Source organism: Monodon monoceros, unplaced genomic scaffold (assembly GCF_005190385.1).
Source record: "Monodon monoceros isolate NGI ecotype Baffin Bay Population unplaced genomic scaffold, NGI_Narwhal_1 Super_Scaffold_4, whole genome shotgun sequence".
In the NCBI taxonomy this organism is placed as follows: Eukaryota; Metazoa; Chordata; class Mammalia; order Artiodactyla; family Monodontidae; genus Monodon; species Monodon monoceros.
Window position 1 is genome coordinate 75177390 of NW_021703781.1, and position 19150 is coordinate 75196539.

At 58.0% G+C, this 19150-nt stretch overlaps 1 protein-coding gene across 7 annotated transcripts in view; it reads right to left on the reverse strand.

The window, feature by feature from the left end:
* Nucleotides 1-19150, reverse strand: part of CTBP2 (C-terminal binding protein 2) — a 165106-nt gene that overhangs the window by 11042 nt on the left and 134914 nt on the right. For all 7 annotated transcript variants that reach the window (XM_029245601.1, XM_029245604.1, XM_029245602.1 and 4 more), the window contains 2 exons: nucleotides 3544-3698; nucleotides 3038-3182 (listed from right to left, as the gene is read on the reverse strand). In XM_029245601.1, the coding sequence (XP_029101434.1) occupies nucleotides 3038-3182; nucleotides 3544-3698 (300 nt within the window). The remainder of the gene's footprint in view (nucleotides 1-3037; nucleotides 3183-3543; nucleotides 3699-19150) is intronic.

Genomic DNA, 19150 nt, shown 5'->3' on the forward strand with positions numbered 1-19150 from the left:
CGGGAAAGCGGATACATGGGCTTGGGGTGCCCCAAGGCCCGGGAAAGAGGATACATGGGCGTGGGGTGCCCCAAGGCCTGGGAGGAGGTAAGGCTGGCATCCTCTGAGACCTCCTGCCCTGATGGCTGAAACTCTATAGCCCTGACCACCCTCTTGAGGGGAAACTCCTAATCTGTTCTTCATACCTTAAGGGTGATTCTCCAAATGCCACGAGGACAAGCTGCTGGCACCCACAGAGCAAGGCTGCAGCCCCCATGGACCCGAAGTCCGAGCCCAAGAGCTGAGCTGCTTTTCCCCTCAGCTGACGCTTTTGCTCTTTGCTGTAACGCCTTCTGAACTGGACCAGGCTGGATGCCAGATTAACGAGCTTGGCCAGAAAGGCTCACGGAGTGACAGTGCGCAGCGCTCAGTCTGGGCCCTAGCTCCCTCCAGCAACCTTCCAACCTCCCACTGCTTCCTCCTGGATCTTGGGGTGACACTACAGATGGGGAGGACCCCTCTACTTGCCCAGGTGCTGTCCTCGCCTGCGGCGGGCGGCCCACAGCCCCTCCCTGCTCTGAACAGGAAGCACCTCGCCCATCGTGTCAGGGCCGGAGGTGAGGTGCCCTGGGCCCCGAAGCCTTCAGGACGGGGCTCCAGGGAACGCTGGAGGGGAGCTGCCCTCCCGGGAACACACGCCGTGGGCCCGGACGTCATCAGGAGGGGCAGAGACCTGAGCCACCTGCTCTTCTGTCCTCATTACAGGTCAGCTGACCGAATGAGCTGTGAAGTGCATTTGGAGACAAAGGACGGCTGGACAGGGGCCCATTTTCCTTCTGCAGAGTCCACATTTGAAAACTGCCTTCAAAACGGCCCAGCAGATGTCCCCGAAGCAGCTCCCTTATCAAATTGGACCAGGATCAACAAAAAGGCCACCGCGGACATGCCGTTTACATCTTTCAACATCGCAGGCCCCCGGCGGGCCTCTGTGGGGGGACTCTGGGGACACGGCCGCCCCACCCGGGTCCCGAGTCTGCCCGCGAGGCAGCTTCTACAACTGCGGAGATGGGACGTTCCCTCGCGGGCACCTCCGATCCCATCTCCCCCCCCCATTCCCCCTTCCCTGCCCCGCCAAGAGAGGTGGCCGGGTCCTGGCAAGGAAGCCCAAAGTCGCACACATTGCAGGTGGCGGTGTCACGAGGGGCAGATGCTGCAGAGACGGGAGGTAGGTGAAGGGAAAGGATCGCGAGCCACCCGGGGTGTCGAGCCACATTCTCTGTCACCGCTCGAACTTGAGATTTCAGCTCTATCAAGAGCACAAAGAACATTTGTTTTCAAACAAAAACATTCCTCTCAGTGCCAGGGAAAACTGGAGAATTTTAGTTTACAGTAGACACGCTTCTGAAGACTCGCATCCTCCCAAGGTTCTCCGTGGCGACAAAGAGGGGCTCAGAGTGATGCTGAGGCTGGAAGCAAAGGCTTGGGGTGCACGTGGGAAGCCACCGCTGTCATAACCCCTTCTCCTCTTGTACAGGGTCAAGCGACCCCCCCCAAGGAAGGGGGTGAGACGATGGAGACCCGCCAGGGGTGACTCAGAAAAACCAGGATCAATCTTCTGAACCACCGCTGCACAGCACCCCACTCGGGACAGGGGAGGGTTAGAACAGCACCTGCAGGGCAATGACCACCTCCTGCCTTATCCGTGGGCTTCACCTGGGAGGCGAGCCCAACCTGCTGTAGCCACAACTCCCAGGCCACCCGCCGCTCTGCAGAGCAGCGCGGCACCATCACGAAGAATCAGACCAGACCCAGCGCCACTCAGAACAGGCCCCCCCCCCGCCCCACGCCCGCCGCCACGCGCACCCACAAGACTTACCCCGTGGTTCAGGAACTGGGTGCAGCCCCGATGCAAGCAGGGGAACTAACTGCTAAAGCAAATCCGCAGCCCTCACTCAGGCCCCCAGGCTGGGACCTCAAGGGGTGGGGGGAAGGCTGCAGCCCACTGGGGTGCCCTGGGCTGAAGCAGCAGCAGGCGGGTGGGTGTCTGTGGGCTGCGGCCGGAACCGTCACACCACATGCTTGTGGGTGTTCACACTCAGGTATGGTGCTGAGCTGACCAGGCAGGGCACTGCATACACTGGGCCTGCCTTTGGAGCACTGGCTCCGTGGGGCTGAGAGGCTGGCTTGGGGCGGGAGCAGGCAGGGGCATAAAGGCCTGGGTTCCTGACCATTTTGAGGTACCCCTTCTCAGCCTCATGGCTGCAGGGCACCAGGCAGATCACAGCCCCACACACTGGCTGCAGGGCCGGCATGTTTCAAAAACAGCAGGACAGTCACCAGAGAGGAGCTAGTCTAGAAGGACCCTTCTGGCCCCTCCAAAGACAGCAGGGCAGCCTGGGGACTCCTGCTGTCAAAGCCTCTGCAAACGCTCCACGCACTCAGAGCCCACGCCAGGTGCCGGGACAGGGAGGCCACCACGCCAAGCTCCCCCGCCTCAGGGCGCCTGCGGCCCGGGGTCTGGAAAGCGGCCGGGAGCCCCACCTTTGGGTGTCCATCTGCTGCCTCTGCTCTTCTCTGGAAACCCCTAATGGCAAGGGATGGGCAGGAGGGGCTGTGCAGTGGTCCACCTGCACTGGTCCTGACCTAGGAAGGTTCCTGTGTGGGCAGCAGCCCTTGGGGAGACAGCGCCATCCCAGGATTGGAGGAGACCCAGAAACCGTGAGCTGTGCACCCAGCACAAGTTCATTTCAGGTTGATGGGTCCTGGCCAATCGACACAGAGGTGTGGCAACTCACCATCCCCTCTGCAGGGAAGGGCCTGTGGCTTGTCTGGCTTAGCATCCTTCCCAAGTGACACAGCCCGGCCCAGCCCCACAGGTCCCAAGGTGAGGCCTCTGAACCCAGCAGGACGCTTCTACCTGTGTATTCGGAGGTGTGCCTGGCTAGGTTCCCTTTGAAACCAACCCCCTTCCTCCAGCCAGAAGCAGGCACTGTGTGCTCTCTGTTCCGGCTTGCCTCTGCCCCAGCAGGCACTCACTGGGCACCCGCCAGGCACTTACCGAGCTCGCCTGCAGCCTTGATGTCGACGTTGTCGTAGCCGCTGCCTATCCGCACGATCACCCTCAGGGCCTTGAACTTCTCCAGGTCCTCCCTGGTGAGGGTGATGGTGTGGTACATCATGGCGCCGACAGCCTCATTTAAAACCTGTGACGGGGCGAGCAGAGCACAGGTTGGAGGCCCCCATGGCCCTTGAACACGCAAGAGAGGAGTCCAGTGGGAAAACAGCCAGCTACGACGCGGCCTGGGTGTTGACAGCTTCCCGCAGCCAAGGGCACCCCGGCTGTGCTCGGGGGCCTGCTCGGTGACGCCAGGGGAATGGGGGGAGCGGAGGCGTGGTCAGGGAGGCCCACGGAGGTGAGAGGGACTGGCCAGCGGGGACCTGAGGGTGGAAAGGCGGGGGGCCATCAGGGCAGCCGCAGCACCAAGCACTTGCTCGCGGAATGCCAGCTGCCGCCACCCGACCTGGGGGGAGCAGACCGGCGGGCGGGGTGAGGAGGGGACCCACCTTCTCGTGGATCTCCTGAGTGGCCTGTGCGTCACAGAAGGCCACGGTGGCCAGGTCCTTCAGGATGGGCATCTCCACGGTGCAGTCTCTGCCGTCGAGCAGCGCCACCAGGGGGCGCGGGTGCAGGGGGCCGTTCATGATCTGGGGGCGGATGCCTGGGAGGTGGGGACAGGACGGGAGGGGTGGGTTAGGGAAGCGGCCGTCCCACACACGGCGGGGCAGCACAGCGCAGCGAGGGGCCGGGCCTCCCGCACCGGCCGTGCTTCCCAGTGAGGTACCACACCCCACCGTCCACGTGCCGCCCCGGCCGGGGAGGATGCTGGGACAAGCCAAGGAGACTGAGCGGCAACATCTGTGCGGCTCCCTTGCCGCAGGAGCTGAGATGCCTCCATCCGCGAGCACACACGTAGCTAACAGGCAGCGCTGCGGCGCAAGCTCTACCGCCACATGGCACTCGGGCCCAGGGACCCGGTCAGGCCCACACCTGCCTCTGCCACCACGGACAGCACCACCTGTATGCCCCTAGACCACCAAGGCCCAGAGGCCTTTGGGACACAGGCGGGGCCTGGCCCACGGCTCCCCAGGCTGGAGCAGGCTCCACCTCTCGGCCCCTCCCTCCGCTGTGCCTCCCTGTTCCCACTGCCCTTCCGCACAGGCACCAGAGGGTCCAAAATGAAACGGGACAACTGAGGCACCAGCATCCCATGGGAGCTTCCTGGAGGAAACCCCTGGGGGGACAGGCGCCCTGGGCACGGTTCAGGGGCCCTCTCACCTGGACCAGGTGAGGAGAGGAAGCCAGTCCAAGATGCTGGAGAAGGTGTGCGTGTGAGGCCAAGCGGCTTGCCGGGGACTCAAAAGACCAAACGGAATTTCTCAAAGGACCACAGAGTAAGCATGGTTTGTCGGCAGCCTGGACCAGCCAGAGCCGTCTCACGTGTTGGTGCTTCTGATGGAGACAAAGGATGCTCGACCCCAGAGCTTGGTGGGGAAAGGCCGGGGGTGGCCCCCTACGCGCTGCCTAAGTGCTGGCTCTCCAGCCCAGCGCAGCTGCAGCGCCTCCAACCCAGACGAGGGAGGAGTGTCCGCCCTCCACCATGGGGACCCGTCACAAGGGGCACACGAGCGGCACACGCACCAGCCCAGGGCAATTCCTCCTCCACTAAACCATTCCTTTCAAGTTCACACGGGAAGGTCTTGGATTTTGGCCCCAATGTTGAATCACCATGACCCCCCTGCCCTGGGCATGGGAGAAACACCCCTGGGCTTCGGGAGAAACTGCAGCACTGAGGTGGCCGGGACAGGGCACCTCCTGTTTTCTCATCAAATCACAAGTGTTTGATGTCACAGAGCACAAGTCACAAGAAGACAGCTTTCCATGCATGGGAGGTTTTCAGATGTTCAGATAAAGTCTGATCGTGGCCACTGCACCAGTCCCGGGTCAGCCCGTCTTGTCTCCTTCCCCACACACGGAATCTACCTATCCTCTCCTCTGGGGGCCACCTTGGCCACTGGGCTTGAGCGCGCTCCTGCAGGCCAAAGCGGGAGCCGCCGGCACGCCCACCTGCGGGACCTCTGCCTCCCGGCTCAGAATGGCTGGCAAGGAGAGCTCCCCCACTGGCAGCCCTGAGACTGGGTGGGGCACCTCCTTAGCCACCAGGGCTCGGGACCCAGTCAGCCACACGCTTGGGCTAGATGCTGAAAGAGGAGCCCCCCGGTCTGGTGCTGTGGCCACAGTGCCACTGGACCTGCACAGGGCGGGGGGTGGGCATCCCGCATGCCCGCACGACTGCCGCCCCAGACGGCGCTCCCACGCCACAGCTGCAGCATCGGGGGACAAGCATCTCTTTGAATGCGGAGCAGAGAAGAGGCTTTTGTCCTGGCTTCAGTAGAACAGGCTGGGGCAGCCGGGGGCGGGCAGGCCACCTCTGGGCGGCCCCGGGCTGGGCCACGCAAGTGCTCATGGGCCCTCCCAGCCCGCGAGTGACAGCCAAAGCCCCACTGCCGCCTCAGGACCTGGATCCCCAAGTGAAGCTGAGCCTCAACATTCTCTGTTCTGAGTGGGAACAGGGATCCCCTACCCCGCACCCTCACCAGCCCTCAACTCACACAGCAGGCGGGGCGCAGGCACCAAGGCTGGCGGGCTGCTGGGGGGCTGGCGAGCGCCCTGCTAGCATCCTGCTTTGCCCGACAGGTCCACAAGAGCTGAGGTGCTGTGTGCACAGGAGGAAAAGGTTCCCCCAAAGACCAAGGCTAACAGCTTCAGACAGGAGCCCCGGAGACCCCACGGAGGGAGAAGGGGGAGCAGTAATTTTGCACGGGTCCCACCTTCTCACTTCACCCTTCAGACAGCACCACCGTCCCCCTCAGAGAAGAGGAAATGGAGACACAAGGTGGAAAGTACGTCACCGGAGGAAGCAGCAGGAAGGTGGGGCGGCTGGTGCCGACTCGGTGTCGACGCACTAAAGCTCCTACGCCTACCCTCTCGGTCAAGTGAGGTGACCCCACCCCAAGGACCCTTTCTCCCCCTCCGGATTCTGCCCCCGCCCCACACACCTCCTACGGAGCCCAAGGTGGGGCCCCTGCAGGACACCGTGAGCAGATGTGCTCACTTGCCCCGGGCTGCCCCTCCCACGGGGTGACGAACACCCCGACTTCACTCTGGGGGTTGCTGGCAGGAGGGTTAATCAGACAACGTTTCTAAAGTTCATGATCACGACTGGAAATCCGAGTTGTTAATTAAAAAGCAACCACATGGGAAAACGACCGTGGGCACAAGGCAGTCGTCTGGAGAGGCTGAGGGGCCGTCACCACAACATGTCCATCCACAGCATCAATGCATGCATCCCGTTACCTGGGAAACAAACTCCGGGTTGCCTAGCGATCGCCTCCCTCCCCGACTTGGGTCGCCTCTCTCTTTGGCGAAACCCACCCTTTGCCCTTGTTCAGGCTGGGCATGCAGAATGCAGCTGAGGCTGGTCCACAAGACGCCAAGGTTCCTGAGGCCTGAGGCTTGGATACCGGCTGCAAGCTCTTTATGGTAAGGCAGGAGATGGAGATACAACGGGGATCATGCTGCTCAGAGGTGCTCAGGCTGGGGAAGGATGCTGAGTGGGGACGGCTTGGTGGGTGGTGGGAGTGGGCGAGATTCACAGGTGTTTTGCATGAGGTGCAGGGACTATAGCGTGGGGCTGCTGAGGATCGGGCTTTACGGGGACCACGTGAGACCCCCAGCCCTGAGGGTGAGACAGCTTAGCCAGGTCACTGCCAAGGTCTACTTCTACAAAGAAAGAGGCCATACCGTATATACGTGCTCCTTCAGTTCCAGAAGGGACTCAGCCACCTGCACACCTTGGAATCCAATGACTTTCAAGCCACCGTGCCCAGCACCCTCTGACCCTACAGTCTTGCTGGAGTCGGGGACAGAGGTACCCAGAAGACCCCAGGAAATGCTGGGAAGATGGAGTTGCAATTCGACTTTTTATCTCACCTCACGTTAATCAACATCCTTCAGTGCTTCTAACAATTTGAAAAAATTTTAGTGTATTAGAACAGAATTGACACATTATGGATTAAGAGCTGTAGGTATTAAGATGGCAAATGACCCTTTCAGAGACTATGGAAAATGGGGTACCAACTCAGGGGCTGGCTCTCAGGCTGGAGGGAGAAGCCCTATTTCCTCTACGGTCAAGGGAATTTAGGGGAGAAAAGCAAGGCACAACGTTTAATGAGAAGTCATGAAAAACGAGTCTGTGATCAAAAGCGAGGCTGCCAACTACTAGACACGGCTAGGACCCCAAGAAACAAGCCCCACAAACTCCAAGGCTGATAAGAATCACACAACGCTGATGGATCTTATTCCCATTTTACAGTCAAGGAGACAAGCTAAGGGAACAAGGAGAACTGCCTCAAACAGTACCAGGGACCCCGCAGAGTCCGAGGAAACACCTGCCAATGAGGGCCAGAGGGTCCTGGTGGCCCTGTAGTCAAAATGACCGTTCCCTTTCTACAGTCCCCTTTCTGTTGATGAACTCGGTCTATCCATTTCAGAATAATTCCAGCTGCAACTAGACACACCTAGGAAAGTGTGCCAGCGCACTGCTTTCAACAACTTGTCCAGCATTAACTTTGCAGGGCAGAGAGCTCAGCCGACTCCCCTGGTGTCAATTACTTGCTGGTTTCAGGCTCCCTTTGGCACAAGCAGGGACGCAGAGCCCCAGCTCCAGGCCAGCTCTGACGTCTGCCCCGGACCTGGTATTGCTTAGAGCTGCAGCTGCACACAAATAATTGTGCAATTAGACACACTCAGTGGAAAACAAAGACGACGCCGGGCTGAGATGCCGGAGTTTTGTTAAGAGTGGCCAGCGGTCCAGTGAATGCCAAGTGCAAAGGCCTCATGAATTCCAAGGTGGAAAGGGGTGGGCCCCAGGGAGGACTTCGGTAACTTTTTGGCCGCCCAGCCTTGATGCCACCTTATCTGGATAACAGCACCAGATTTCTTCTTGGAACTGCTCCTTCCCTAGGCGACACAGGCTGAAAGGGCTGCTGTTGGCTAAAAGGGATGACGTACTCCTGCCACGCAAAGCTGCCCTGTGGTGTTTCTGAGATCCATTTTCTTGTCTTTCTGGACACCGTGTGAGTTCAGTTGACATCCTTCCTACAGAACCACGTGTCATTTTCTAAGGTCTGAGTCGGCTTCTGTTGCTTGCAACTCAAGAACCGAACTGTCTCAGGGCCATGATTTTGCTGCTTTCAGATGTCAGTTATTGAGCAGTTTTACCCCAAAGGACAGTGGCTGCAATAACTGTCTGACCCACAGCAGGCAGAAAGGCCTCTTTGGTTTTTTGTGGGTTTTTGTTTTTAAGATTTTTTTGATGTGGACCATTTTTGAAGTCTTTATTGAATGTGTTACAATATTGCTTCTGTTTTTATGTTTTGGGTTTTTGGCCACGAGACATGTGGGATCTTAGCTCACTGACCAGGGATCGAACCGGCACCCCCTGCACATTGGAAGGCAAAGTCTTAACTACTGGACCGCCAGGGAAGTCCCCAGAGAGCCCTCTTTTAACAATGGACCAGATTTTATGAAGCATCCCAACACCACAGCAGCCTCAAAACCCCCATGCTAGGCTGGCTACGGTAACGGGATGACGGTCACATGTATGGATGGCCACACCTGTGCAGGGTCACCTCCTTGCTCACCTGACTGGGGTTGGCCAAGTACAGCGGGACTACCCCTTGAGGCCCCCAAAGGACACACACGTGGGGCTGGGACCACTGAGGGAAAAGGACCTCCCACCACACAGCCCAAGTCCACCCAAAGATCTTCACTGCTGCCCAAAGGCAGCTGCCAGGATCCTCTGGGCGGCACCAGTCGTCTGGACAGCTGACGCCAGAACAAGTACCTGGAAAGGTCCACAGATGGGAGACCCGTGCAGGCCTTAGGAAGACCTGAGACAAACGGCGAACTGCCCTGCACACTTAGCACGAGGCTCTGGACGCAATCAATCAAACGGATTCTCAGCTCCCAGGACCGGCGCGGTGGCCTGGAAGGCAGCATGCACAGCTCCCATCCTCACGTGCAGGCGGCCACGCGGGGAGAAGGAGACGCAGCCACACAAGGCCCGGCGTGGTCCGGAGTGGGCAGGGAAGGACACACCAGGCCCGCAGCGGCAGCCCTCTAGCCTGAACCACTTCCCAAGGGTCTGATCGTGTCTCCTGCCACCCAAAGAACAGCTTCCCCTCGAATGCAGCTGCTCCCCCAACTAAAAGGCCACTTCCTGCAAAGCAGCACAGCTCCACCCTTACTGCCTGGGCTCAGCAGGCTGATCCACAGAAGGCCAGACACACAACCAGGTCGAGGGTCCGATAAGCGGCACATTTCACAGGCTTGCATTTCCACGACCCAGAGCTGCAACTCGTGACTGGGGCCAAACTGGGAACCAGATGCTGACCTTGGGACATAAATGAGCCCCCGTCTGAGACTCGGCTTTCAACTCGGAAACGTGGCTGTGTTGAGGGGTCTACCCAACCACCCAGGGCCTGCGGTGGTAGAATCCTGCCTGGGAAAGGAGGCTGCGGAGCCTCACGTTGGGGTGAGACATCTCCCTTGCTTTGTAAACATGTTTATCCATGTTATAAAAACTGCTCTAAACTGTCAACAACAAATGTTCTGCAGTTGGCTGGAGTTGATTCAGAAAGCAGTTCTGCAAAGTGAGGGAAGGCAATGACTGTCCCAGACACCCCGGGGAGGTGCCCACCCCACAGCAGCTCCCCTCGCCTTTCACAGGAGGGACGATGTGAGCAGGCGAAGGGGAATGGGTGGTCTAGAGAGCGGCCGCAAGGCAGTGATTCGCACTAAGACGTGTGTTGCTCACACACATGTGGAATCTTAAAAAAACAGTACTGAAGAACCTAGTGGCAGGGCAGGAATAAAGAGGCAGATGTAGAGAACGGACGTGAGGACACGGGGTGCGGGGGCGGGGGGGAAGAGGAAGCTGGGACGAAGTGACGGAGTGGCATGGACATATATACACTACCAAATGTAAAATAGACAGCTAGTGGGAAGCAGCCGCATGGCACAGGGAGATCAGCTCGGTGCTTTGTGACCACCTAGAGGGGTGGGATAGGGAGGGTGGGAGGGAGACGCAAGAGGGAAGGGATATGGGGACGTATGTATATGTATAGCTGATTGGCTTTGTTATACAGCAGAAACTAACACACCATTGTAAAGCAATTAAACTCCAATAAAGATATTTAAAACAAAATGTGTGCTAAGCGTGGCACTATTTTAAGGTTTAAAAAAAAAAAAGCAGTTACCGTTGGAAATCTCATCTTTGTTCCCACACTGCTATCTGCCTTTTCATTTGACAAACTCTCTCCTCCCTGCGGTGTCCCTGGGCAGCTCTCCCAGGCCGAGAGAGCTGCGTCCACTTCCCTCCCACACCTCCGGGCCAATCTGGGATGTGGCCAGGCCGCAGTTTGGTTTTGAAAACTCGGTCAAGTGCAGATATGCTCTCCCCGCACAGCAGAGAACGCGATTTTTCTCAGGTTGCCTCGCTTTTCACGTCTTGTTTTGCACCCAATAGCTCCCCGCTCCAGGAGGTGTCCTCCTGCCTGTGCCCTGCCTGGCCCGAGGGGGACTGAGCCTTTTCTTGCTGGCCCAGGATCTTGGGCAGAAACGTCTCGGGATGGAGGTGATGACCAAGGAACAGTGTACCTCCAGCCCGGAGGCTGAGGACCCAGAGCAGTTTCTGGCTTTAGGACCTGATAGAATCACAGCGTGCTTCCTGGCCAGGGCGGAAGTAAAGGGCAGTCACTGAAGCAGACGTCGGCCCACGGGCTTCCAGCTGCTCGTCAGCTTTGTAGGCCGAGGCTGCCCTCTCCAAGTGGACCCTGAGACCCCATCCAACCTCATTCCTTCCCAATTCCTTACCTCCAAGCTCTGACATGTGAGAGCCTGGCCTGGTTCTAGGGACCCAAAGAGGAAGCAGACATGGACGCTCCCTCAGGGACCTCTAAACACACAGGGAGTCTGGCTTATGGAAGAAACAGCTCTCCTCAAAAGGGAATACCCCGGCGGTCCAGTGGTTAGGACTCCGCACTTTCACTGTCGGGGGCCCAGGTTCAATCCCTGGTCAGGGAACTAAGATCTCACAAACCACGCGGCACAGCCAAAAAATAAAATTAAATTAAATTAAAACAGAATCAGCGTGAAGTCCGTTTCAATCAGGGCCGAGATGTGGAAGTCAACTTGTCTAATACAGTCCAAGTGAAATCGGAACATCCTGAAATTCAATGCAGGCTGGAGCTGAACGGCCATGATGAACCTTGGTGTGTTCAGGGCTGAGGAAGAGGAGGAAGTAAAGCAAACCTGGATGACGGATGCAGATACACAACCACTCTTCTTCTGTGCTCATGGCAGGCATCACTAATTGATCCCAGCACTCTTGGCCTCAGAGTCCCTGTTGACCACAATGCCCTGAGGGCTGCCCTGCAAGGCTAGCTGACATCTGCTGGCCAAGCTTAATTAAGTGCGCTCAACCTCCTCTTGGAATGGGTAAAGGAAGGTGAAGGTCAATGTTCCACACATTCCACCAATACGGTGAGCATGGGAAGAAGCGGGGAGACGTAGGGAGGCCCCAGGGGAAGGACACAAGGTCCCCGCAGCCAGGAGCAGACCGCAGACCTCCACAGTCACTCCGGGACAGCCCTCTGTTCTGCTGAGAAGGGTGGGCTTCTGGAGAGGAAGGGGAGAGGGACCCCAGAGTGGGGCTCGGCTCTGTGGCAGGTGCCTGGGTTTGCACCCACCCCCTCACAGCAAGGACCTCACCTGTACCTGGCACTGTTCCCGATGGCCTGTGACACCTGCCCCCTTCCCAATGTGACTCTGCTGCTCCCCCCGCCAAGAGGGGGGTCCACCTCCCCAGCCCCAGGAAATGTGCTAGCCTCGTACTTCAGTCTGACCTACACAGAGTGACAGAGGTGCTGCGGCACCTCTTCCAAGGCTGGGCCTCCGGGGTCAGCGTCACACCACCCAAATTCACACAGGAGCCTGAGACTAGCTGGGAGCTGGGAGGCACTGGGAGGAAGGACCCTGGGGCTGGGGCCCAGCCGTCCCAGCTGAGGTGGGGAGGCCAGTCCCAGCTGAGCTCAGCTGCCTAGGAGCCAGGAAGTTCCGGAGTGATCGGCCACACAGCAATAGCTAGCTGACGTGCCCAGCAAGGCAAGGCCAAGGCGGTGAGCCCACCTGTCCTCCACCAGCAGGGACCCATCGCCAGTGCTGCAGAAACCCCCCGAGGCCTGTCCCCAGGCCTTGCCAGGACAGATCAAGGTGAGAGATCCCAGAGGGGATGGACTTCTGCAGGGTAGGTGCCCCAAGCAGGGATCAAGCTGTGGACAGTTCAGTAATGATGAATTCACTGTCACAGGCATCCTTATGTCAGGGCTGGAGCCCCTCTCTCCTTCCCCCAGTGATGGGTTAGGCTGCTTCTTCCCCACGGCACTCGCAAGGGCCCTTCTCCAAGGCCTTGGCCAACTGTGGTTTCAGGATTCTGGCGTGGGCTTTTGAAACAGCTCTCTCCTCACTTTCCTGAATGAACCCCCAGCTCTTCTCCCCTGGAACACCCTAGAAGCCCTATCTGATGCTGAATCATACGGCCTGGTCACTGGGAGTTTCGTGTCAGTCTCTCCCTCTCTGGAAGGAAGTTTTCTATTCTTCGCTCCGCACGTAGGGCACCGAGGCCTGGGAAGGTGACAGGGTTCCTGAGGCGCCCGAGGGGTGGGCACAGGCCACCTGGCCACAGCTAACCTGAGCTCCGCAGTGCCAACACACCCAGCCGTCTAGAACCTTGCCCAGCAGGAAACTTTCACTCGACCCTGACTGAGCGTTAGCCCCAAGTCAAGTACTAGAAAAACAGCGGGATTAAAGGTTGAAGACAGGACAACCTGGCTTAAAACTAGCACTGGGGAATAAAAAGGAGTGAAATATTTTTTAACGAAAGTGCAGACGGCCGTGCCATCACTGTGTGTACCCGCAACTACTGGCACATCTCGTTTCACTGCACTTTGCAGATGCCACGTTGTTGTTGTTTTTTGTTTTTAACACAAACTGAAGGTTTGTGGTAACCCCGTGTTGAGTAAGTCTACTGTCACCATCTCCTGCATATTTTTAAATTAAGGTGCGAACACTGTTTTTAAAGACAACACTGTTGCACACTTTACAGACTATAGTGTGAACGTAACTTGTATACGCACCGGGAAACCACAAAGTTCGTATAACTTGCTTTATTTGCGACATTTGCTTTATCGTGGTGGTCTGGAGCAGAACCCAAGTTATCTCTTAAGTATTCCTGTGCAGGCACTGCCCACAGGCCCCCGTGATGAGCGTCACAGCCAGGCAGGAAGGAGGCCCAGCGGTCACTGCACACGCAACCCTCTCCTCACTACGACTATCGCAACTTGAATGCTACTTGGTCTTCGGAAGCCGGGCTCCTCTACTCAGCTGTGAATATACTAATCACCACCACACTAGCACGTTGAGTGAATGGTACAGGCGTTTGAGTTATACGTCTCAACAAAGCTATTAAGAAAGAACACAAGTGTGGGGAAATGTGGCCTCACCAGGCCCTCTGAGCACCCAGGGGCTGGGCTGTTGGGGGTGACCCACGCTAAGGGGGCTCCCGGAAGGCTGGGTGTGCTCCATGGGGGCAGGGGCGGGGGGGCAGCTGCTTTGAAGCCACTCCTCAGCCCTGATTTTAGCGTTCTCTGTAAAAGCAGCTGGAGGCTCGGTCCACAGATGGCTACAGAGTGCCCTGACAAGTAGATTAGTTTCTTGAATACAACATGGATCTTACTGAGTCACGGCCTCCAAGTGAGATGCTCTCAGGCCATGTAGCTCAGGTAAGAGCTGGGCAGAGAGCCGGCCGAGCAGGCAGCTGGCTCCCAGGCTCCCAAGAACCCAGGCCGCTGCCCGCTCCCCACTCAAGGCTTGCTGGGTGAACACTGCTAACCCAGTGTGCACGCATGAGGTGCGTCCTTTAAGCAGAGGTCCAGACTTGTGGGACGCACATCATCTAGTTAAAAAAAAAAAAAAAAAAAAAAAGTACAACTTCTGTACCTCCAGAAAGACAAGCATTTGTTGTACTTTAACTGACTCCTTAGAGCTGCCCAGGGAAACTGTCCCGGCAGCCTGAACGGTGCAGGGTCCGTACCACACCGGGGAACCGGAACAGAGAAAAGTGAGCGATACTTTTCCTTTGCCCAGCAGAGCTTAAAAACAAAACCAGAACCCTTTATCACTTGATTAAACCCATTCTCTTAGACACTTGCACGCTGGCCGGGCGGGCTTGCCTGGAGCCCACATGCCCCCCGTGCTGCGCTGGATGCGCCCTTTCCAGGGTGGCTCCTGGTCGTCAGTGTTTGGGCTCCTTCACCCTCCCGAGTCCCACGGGAGCCTCTTGTGTTCCTGGTGAACCCCTCTGCCCTGAAGAAGTGCCTGATGTTGTCTGGAAAGCTGGTGCTTCCCACTGGGGGCAGGGCAAACAGCACCCACTCAGACCAGGTTCTTTCCCTCCCAATTGACCGGGCCAGAAAGAACCATGCAGGGCGTCACCGAAAAGCAAATACGCCGCCAAGGAACACATTTCAAAGCAGCTGAGGACGCTCGGCCCTGCTTCTACTTTGGGGGAAACGTGATATGTGGTCTGCTTTCCCTCAAAGGCCCAGCCTCACATGGGTGGCCCTGCAGAACCAGAGGAGGGATAAAGGGACGTGGCCTGGGTGCAAGGGCTGGAGGCTCTGGGCTTGGGGAACTGCAGATCCCCAGGTGCGAGGACCCACTGGCTTCCCGTCCAGGTGAGGCCACACCTCTGCATGCTTCTCAACACAGGGGGACAGTCCCTGGAGGGGCAAGTGACCGCTAGCTTATGCCTGGGGCGGGGGACAACCTTGGCTGCCCCTTCTGGCCGGGAGCACACATGCTCTGCACCTCCTTTCCAACAAACAGCTCCGATGGAATCCCCTGGCGCTCATTCTCCTACGGGACTGCCCTGTCTCCACCGGGACTGCCAGGAGTCAGAAGGCACCCCAGTGGCCTGTGCCTTCCCCAGGCCCTCCTTCCTTATGGCAGCTCCTCCGAGCCTGTCCAAGAGAGGAGCCTCAGGACCTCGCCCTAGACCACAGCTAATAGGCCATGAACTTCTCAAGGGCAAAAGGGGGCTCCCAGGCCACTCGCTGACAGGATCCTCAACGTTGTGTGTCTCAGTGTTCCTCAAGGGCACTGACCCGAAGATAGGGCTCAGCCAGCCAAGATCACCCACTGCTCCTTGGTCAGGGCCCACCTTTACCCCCAGCCACTGGCCACCAGCGCCACAGCAGGAGGCGGAGACTGGCCGTGAGGTGGGCATCCAGGGCCTGCCCTTCCCCCACGGTGGCGGCTCCACTCTGGTCCCAGCTTACGAGCCAGGAACCCTGAGATTCTGAACTCTAGGGCGGCTTTCCAAGTCCTGAGCTGCTCTGGAGCTCACTGGAGAGACCCTCCCCCCCCCCCACCGTGGCTCAGCGTCACCTGTAGATTAAAACAGCTCTCTGCAGCCCAGGGGTCCCTCCACCACAGTAATCAGACCAGAATGAACAGGGACGTGCCTGGGAGCTGGGAAACACCTGAGACCAGCCTCAAGTTGTAAAGTAGTAAGTCACGCAGCTGGCACCGCTGCCCTCAGACATTTTTCCTTAATTGACTTGCAATCTTTCATTGCATCAATAAAATCACCTACACACCCCCAAACCCGCCCACGCAGGCAACCCAAGGTTTGGGTAGCTGGGAGACGGCAAGCAGGTATGAGGACACTGTCCACGGGGCACCAGGATGAAGAGATAAAGCCAGTCCCATGGGTTCTCGCCTGTTTAGAAGGGCTGCTGCGCTGGGTGCTTCTCTTGTACTTATTCAAACCCTGTGTTAGACAAACTCCTTGAGAGCTATTGCTGTATTGCCAACGAGGAAGCAGAGACTGTGCGGTGAGAGAAGCTCATCCAAGGTCATAGAGTGACCACGTGGTAGGCCAGGTCCGTCTCACACCAGCGGCTCAGCCTCAACCCCAGGGCTCACCGCGGACGATCACACGTCACTCCTACATCTCCTTGGGGATCAAACTGCACACACCTGACACTGACAGAGCGACAGATGCCACCTGCCCGGCCCTGGGACCCACCCACTGTGATGACAGACAGGTGCTCTCACCTCAGTAGGCTGAGGCAGGTCTTCAGGTGCCCCCTCTGACCCCAGCACTGGCTTGCCTACCAATTACAGATGATCGGCTGGGAATTCATAAATCATGAATCAAGAACCATCGTTTGCTGTCTCTCGTGGTAGAGATGGACCTTCCCTTGGGGGTCACTCTGGATTTTGAGGCCTTAAGGGTCAATCACTGGGGTGGTAACCGCCATGCAATGTAATCCCGTGGTACCAGGGAAGAGACAAAGCCCCTCCACCCTCCATTCATTCCTCCCAAGCTGAGACGTGCCCAGGGCCCACCCCAAGTCCCTCTGGTCTGCTGCTTGCCCCTGGAGCCCTCAGAACCATGGAGACGGGAAGGCTACATCCAGGCAAGTCAAAGCCCCCACAGGGGGAAAGTGACCCATGAGCACACAGCCCCTCCCCCAGCCACTCTCGGGGATACATACTCACTTTGTAAAGTCCTAAGACCCAGCTACACCCAGGGGCCCGGCTGATAAGAAGCCTGGTCCAGAAGATGTCAGCTTGGCCCTTGACCTCTGCTCTGCCCCTAAAAGGATTAAGCCAGGACTCCATGTGCCTTCCAGGACCGTCCTTACGAGGAGCAACCCGGAGGTGGCCTCTGGCCAGGCTGGGCTTGCTGAGGCACTGGAGCCTCAGGGCCTCGGGGCTGGATGAGCTCAGAGGACTGAGCTTTGACCGGCTCTGGGCCATGTGGACAAGACAGAGCCGGGGCCCAGGTGACCCACAGCTGTTCGGTGTCGTGGGCCTCTCAAACCCAGTCACCACCTTAGATGGAGGGAGGACACGGTCTGTCCCTTCTAAACAGTAACTGCAGAGACGGTCGGGCCATCAGGCCTCGTCGGAGGACAGAGCTCCTCACAGCAGCATCTTGCTAGAAAACACCCGCAGTGTGTAGCGAGTTACCATGTTTGTTTCCTTGAGGTTTCAATCAGCCTGGGGAAAAACCCGGTCCACGCCCTTCGCCACAAGTGCTGGGCAATCTCGCTAGGCCTGCGCGTAGAGCCCTGCCCAGACAGCCTCCTCGGCCACCTTCTTCCGTTACTGCGCAGAGATTCACTTAACAATTAGCTCATTAATGGTGCCGGATGCCAGGGCATCGCGGTGGGACACCATCCTCGTGAGTGTGTGGCCAAAACCAAAGGAAAAGCCACCCATACTGGCACCGCTGGGTCACTGTCTCCTCTCGGAAGAGGAGACGGTGCTTTGCCGCCCTGAGAGCATCGTCCCGGATGGGGGAGCAATCGCTGGTTCTCTTATCAACGCCAAACTCGGCAGCAACTCCAAGGACCACACGCGAGGCACACAAAGTCTGTTCTCCACCCATAGCCTCCCCCAAGCGGGAGGTGTTCAGAAATCCGCGCCCTGCCTGGAGCCCCGACACTGGCTGGGGAAGCCGAGCAGCCCAGACCGGTGTCTCCCCCTGGCCGGGGGCTGAGAAGGGATGGGCTGAGCCTCTGAGCCTCGGGGACTTCCAGGAAGGCCTTGCCCACGGCATGGGGACTGCCAGCGGAGGCCACTGGGTATTTCACTTGAGTTATTTCTCAAGTTCTAAAAATGTGTCCATGGCAACAACAGAAGGGGACGTTTAAGACAAATAAAGTGAAATAAAGATGAGAAAAGAACAAACGGATGCCAGGAGTCCGGCAGGCGCAGGTGCTGCAGCCCACACGCTGGCCTGGGTGCCACCAGCTTGCTTGTGATGGGCTCATGCCGGGCTGGTGGGACCAGTGGAGGCTGCAGTCAACCCACTAACAGCATAAGTCACCTGCCCCAACCCATCTCCAGGTGAGCATTTGGAGGGGCCTGGCACCCAGCAGGTGGGCTTCAGCACTGTCGGGACAGACTGGGGCCAGGGAACCCCTTAGAGGGGGTCCCAACCAAGCCGAGGACATCCCACTCTTCTTGGTGCCTGGAAGGGCCCTTCCTTCCAAAGCACAGGAAGCAGCAGCGGAACAACACTGGCCCTCCAGGCTCGCCGGGCCAAGGTCGACAGGGGGCCACAGCACACGCGTCACTAGGAGAGCAGGTAGGCCTACGCGTGCTCCACGCCCCAAGCCCTCCTGGGCTGCTGCCTCTCTGGTTGGCTAGCCACCTGGAATCAGATGGACCGACTCCACCAGGGCCCCTAAGGAACAGACAAGATGCCCTTCTCCCTAAAGGCCACTGGAAGAGCCTAGCAGACTCAGGCTTATTTTTCTAACTGTACTGCCTGGACCAAGGGCCCATAAAAACAAAATACCGCCCTGCTTCTTAGCTATGGCAGCCACCAAGGCCGGGATGGAGACGGAAGCGCAAGGCTTTCAGATAACTTAGTTTTTCCTGTGGCTCTAAAACCCAAAAGGAAAGTGACTCTTAAGGACCCTTTAACAGGCTTGCTGTCCGGCAGGCCAGAGGCCAAGCGTGCTGCCCTTAGGCCCCAGAGCAGCCAGGAAGCTAATTCTCCCAAGTGCAACAGCTGGTTGGACGTCCCCGCCCTGCTCTTTTCCTCTATAACTTTATGTCTAAAGCGATCCAGGCTCGAAGCCCAGTACACAGGAAAACACTAGAACCCATCACGAAGTCATATTTATTCCTTCAAATATAAAGCATTTAATAGACAACTCCCCAGCAGCAAAGCCGGTTAGGTTGAGAGGTGAGCTTTAAGCACCGTAGATGGAGGGGGAAGGGACCGGCTCAGGCCGGGCTGCTGGCGAGAGCATTCAGCTCCCCAGGCAGAGCCCCCTCAACTGAGAAGAATCTCCACTTCCCTGTGGACTTGGCAATGCCCATCGAGGGCTGGGCCAAGGAAGCAGCAGACACCCTGGAAAGGCAGTCAGCTGTCTGCTGCAGGAGAAGCCCAGCCAGGCCCCAAGC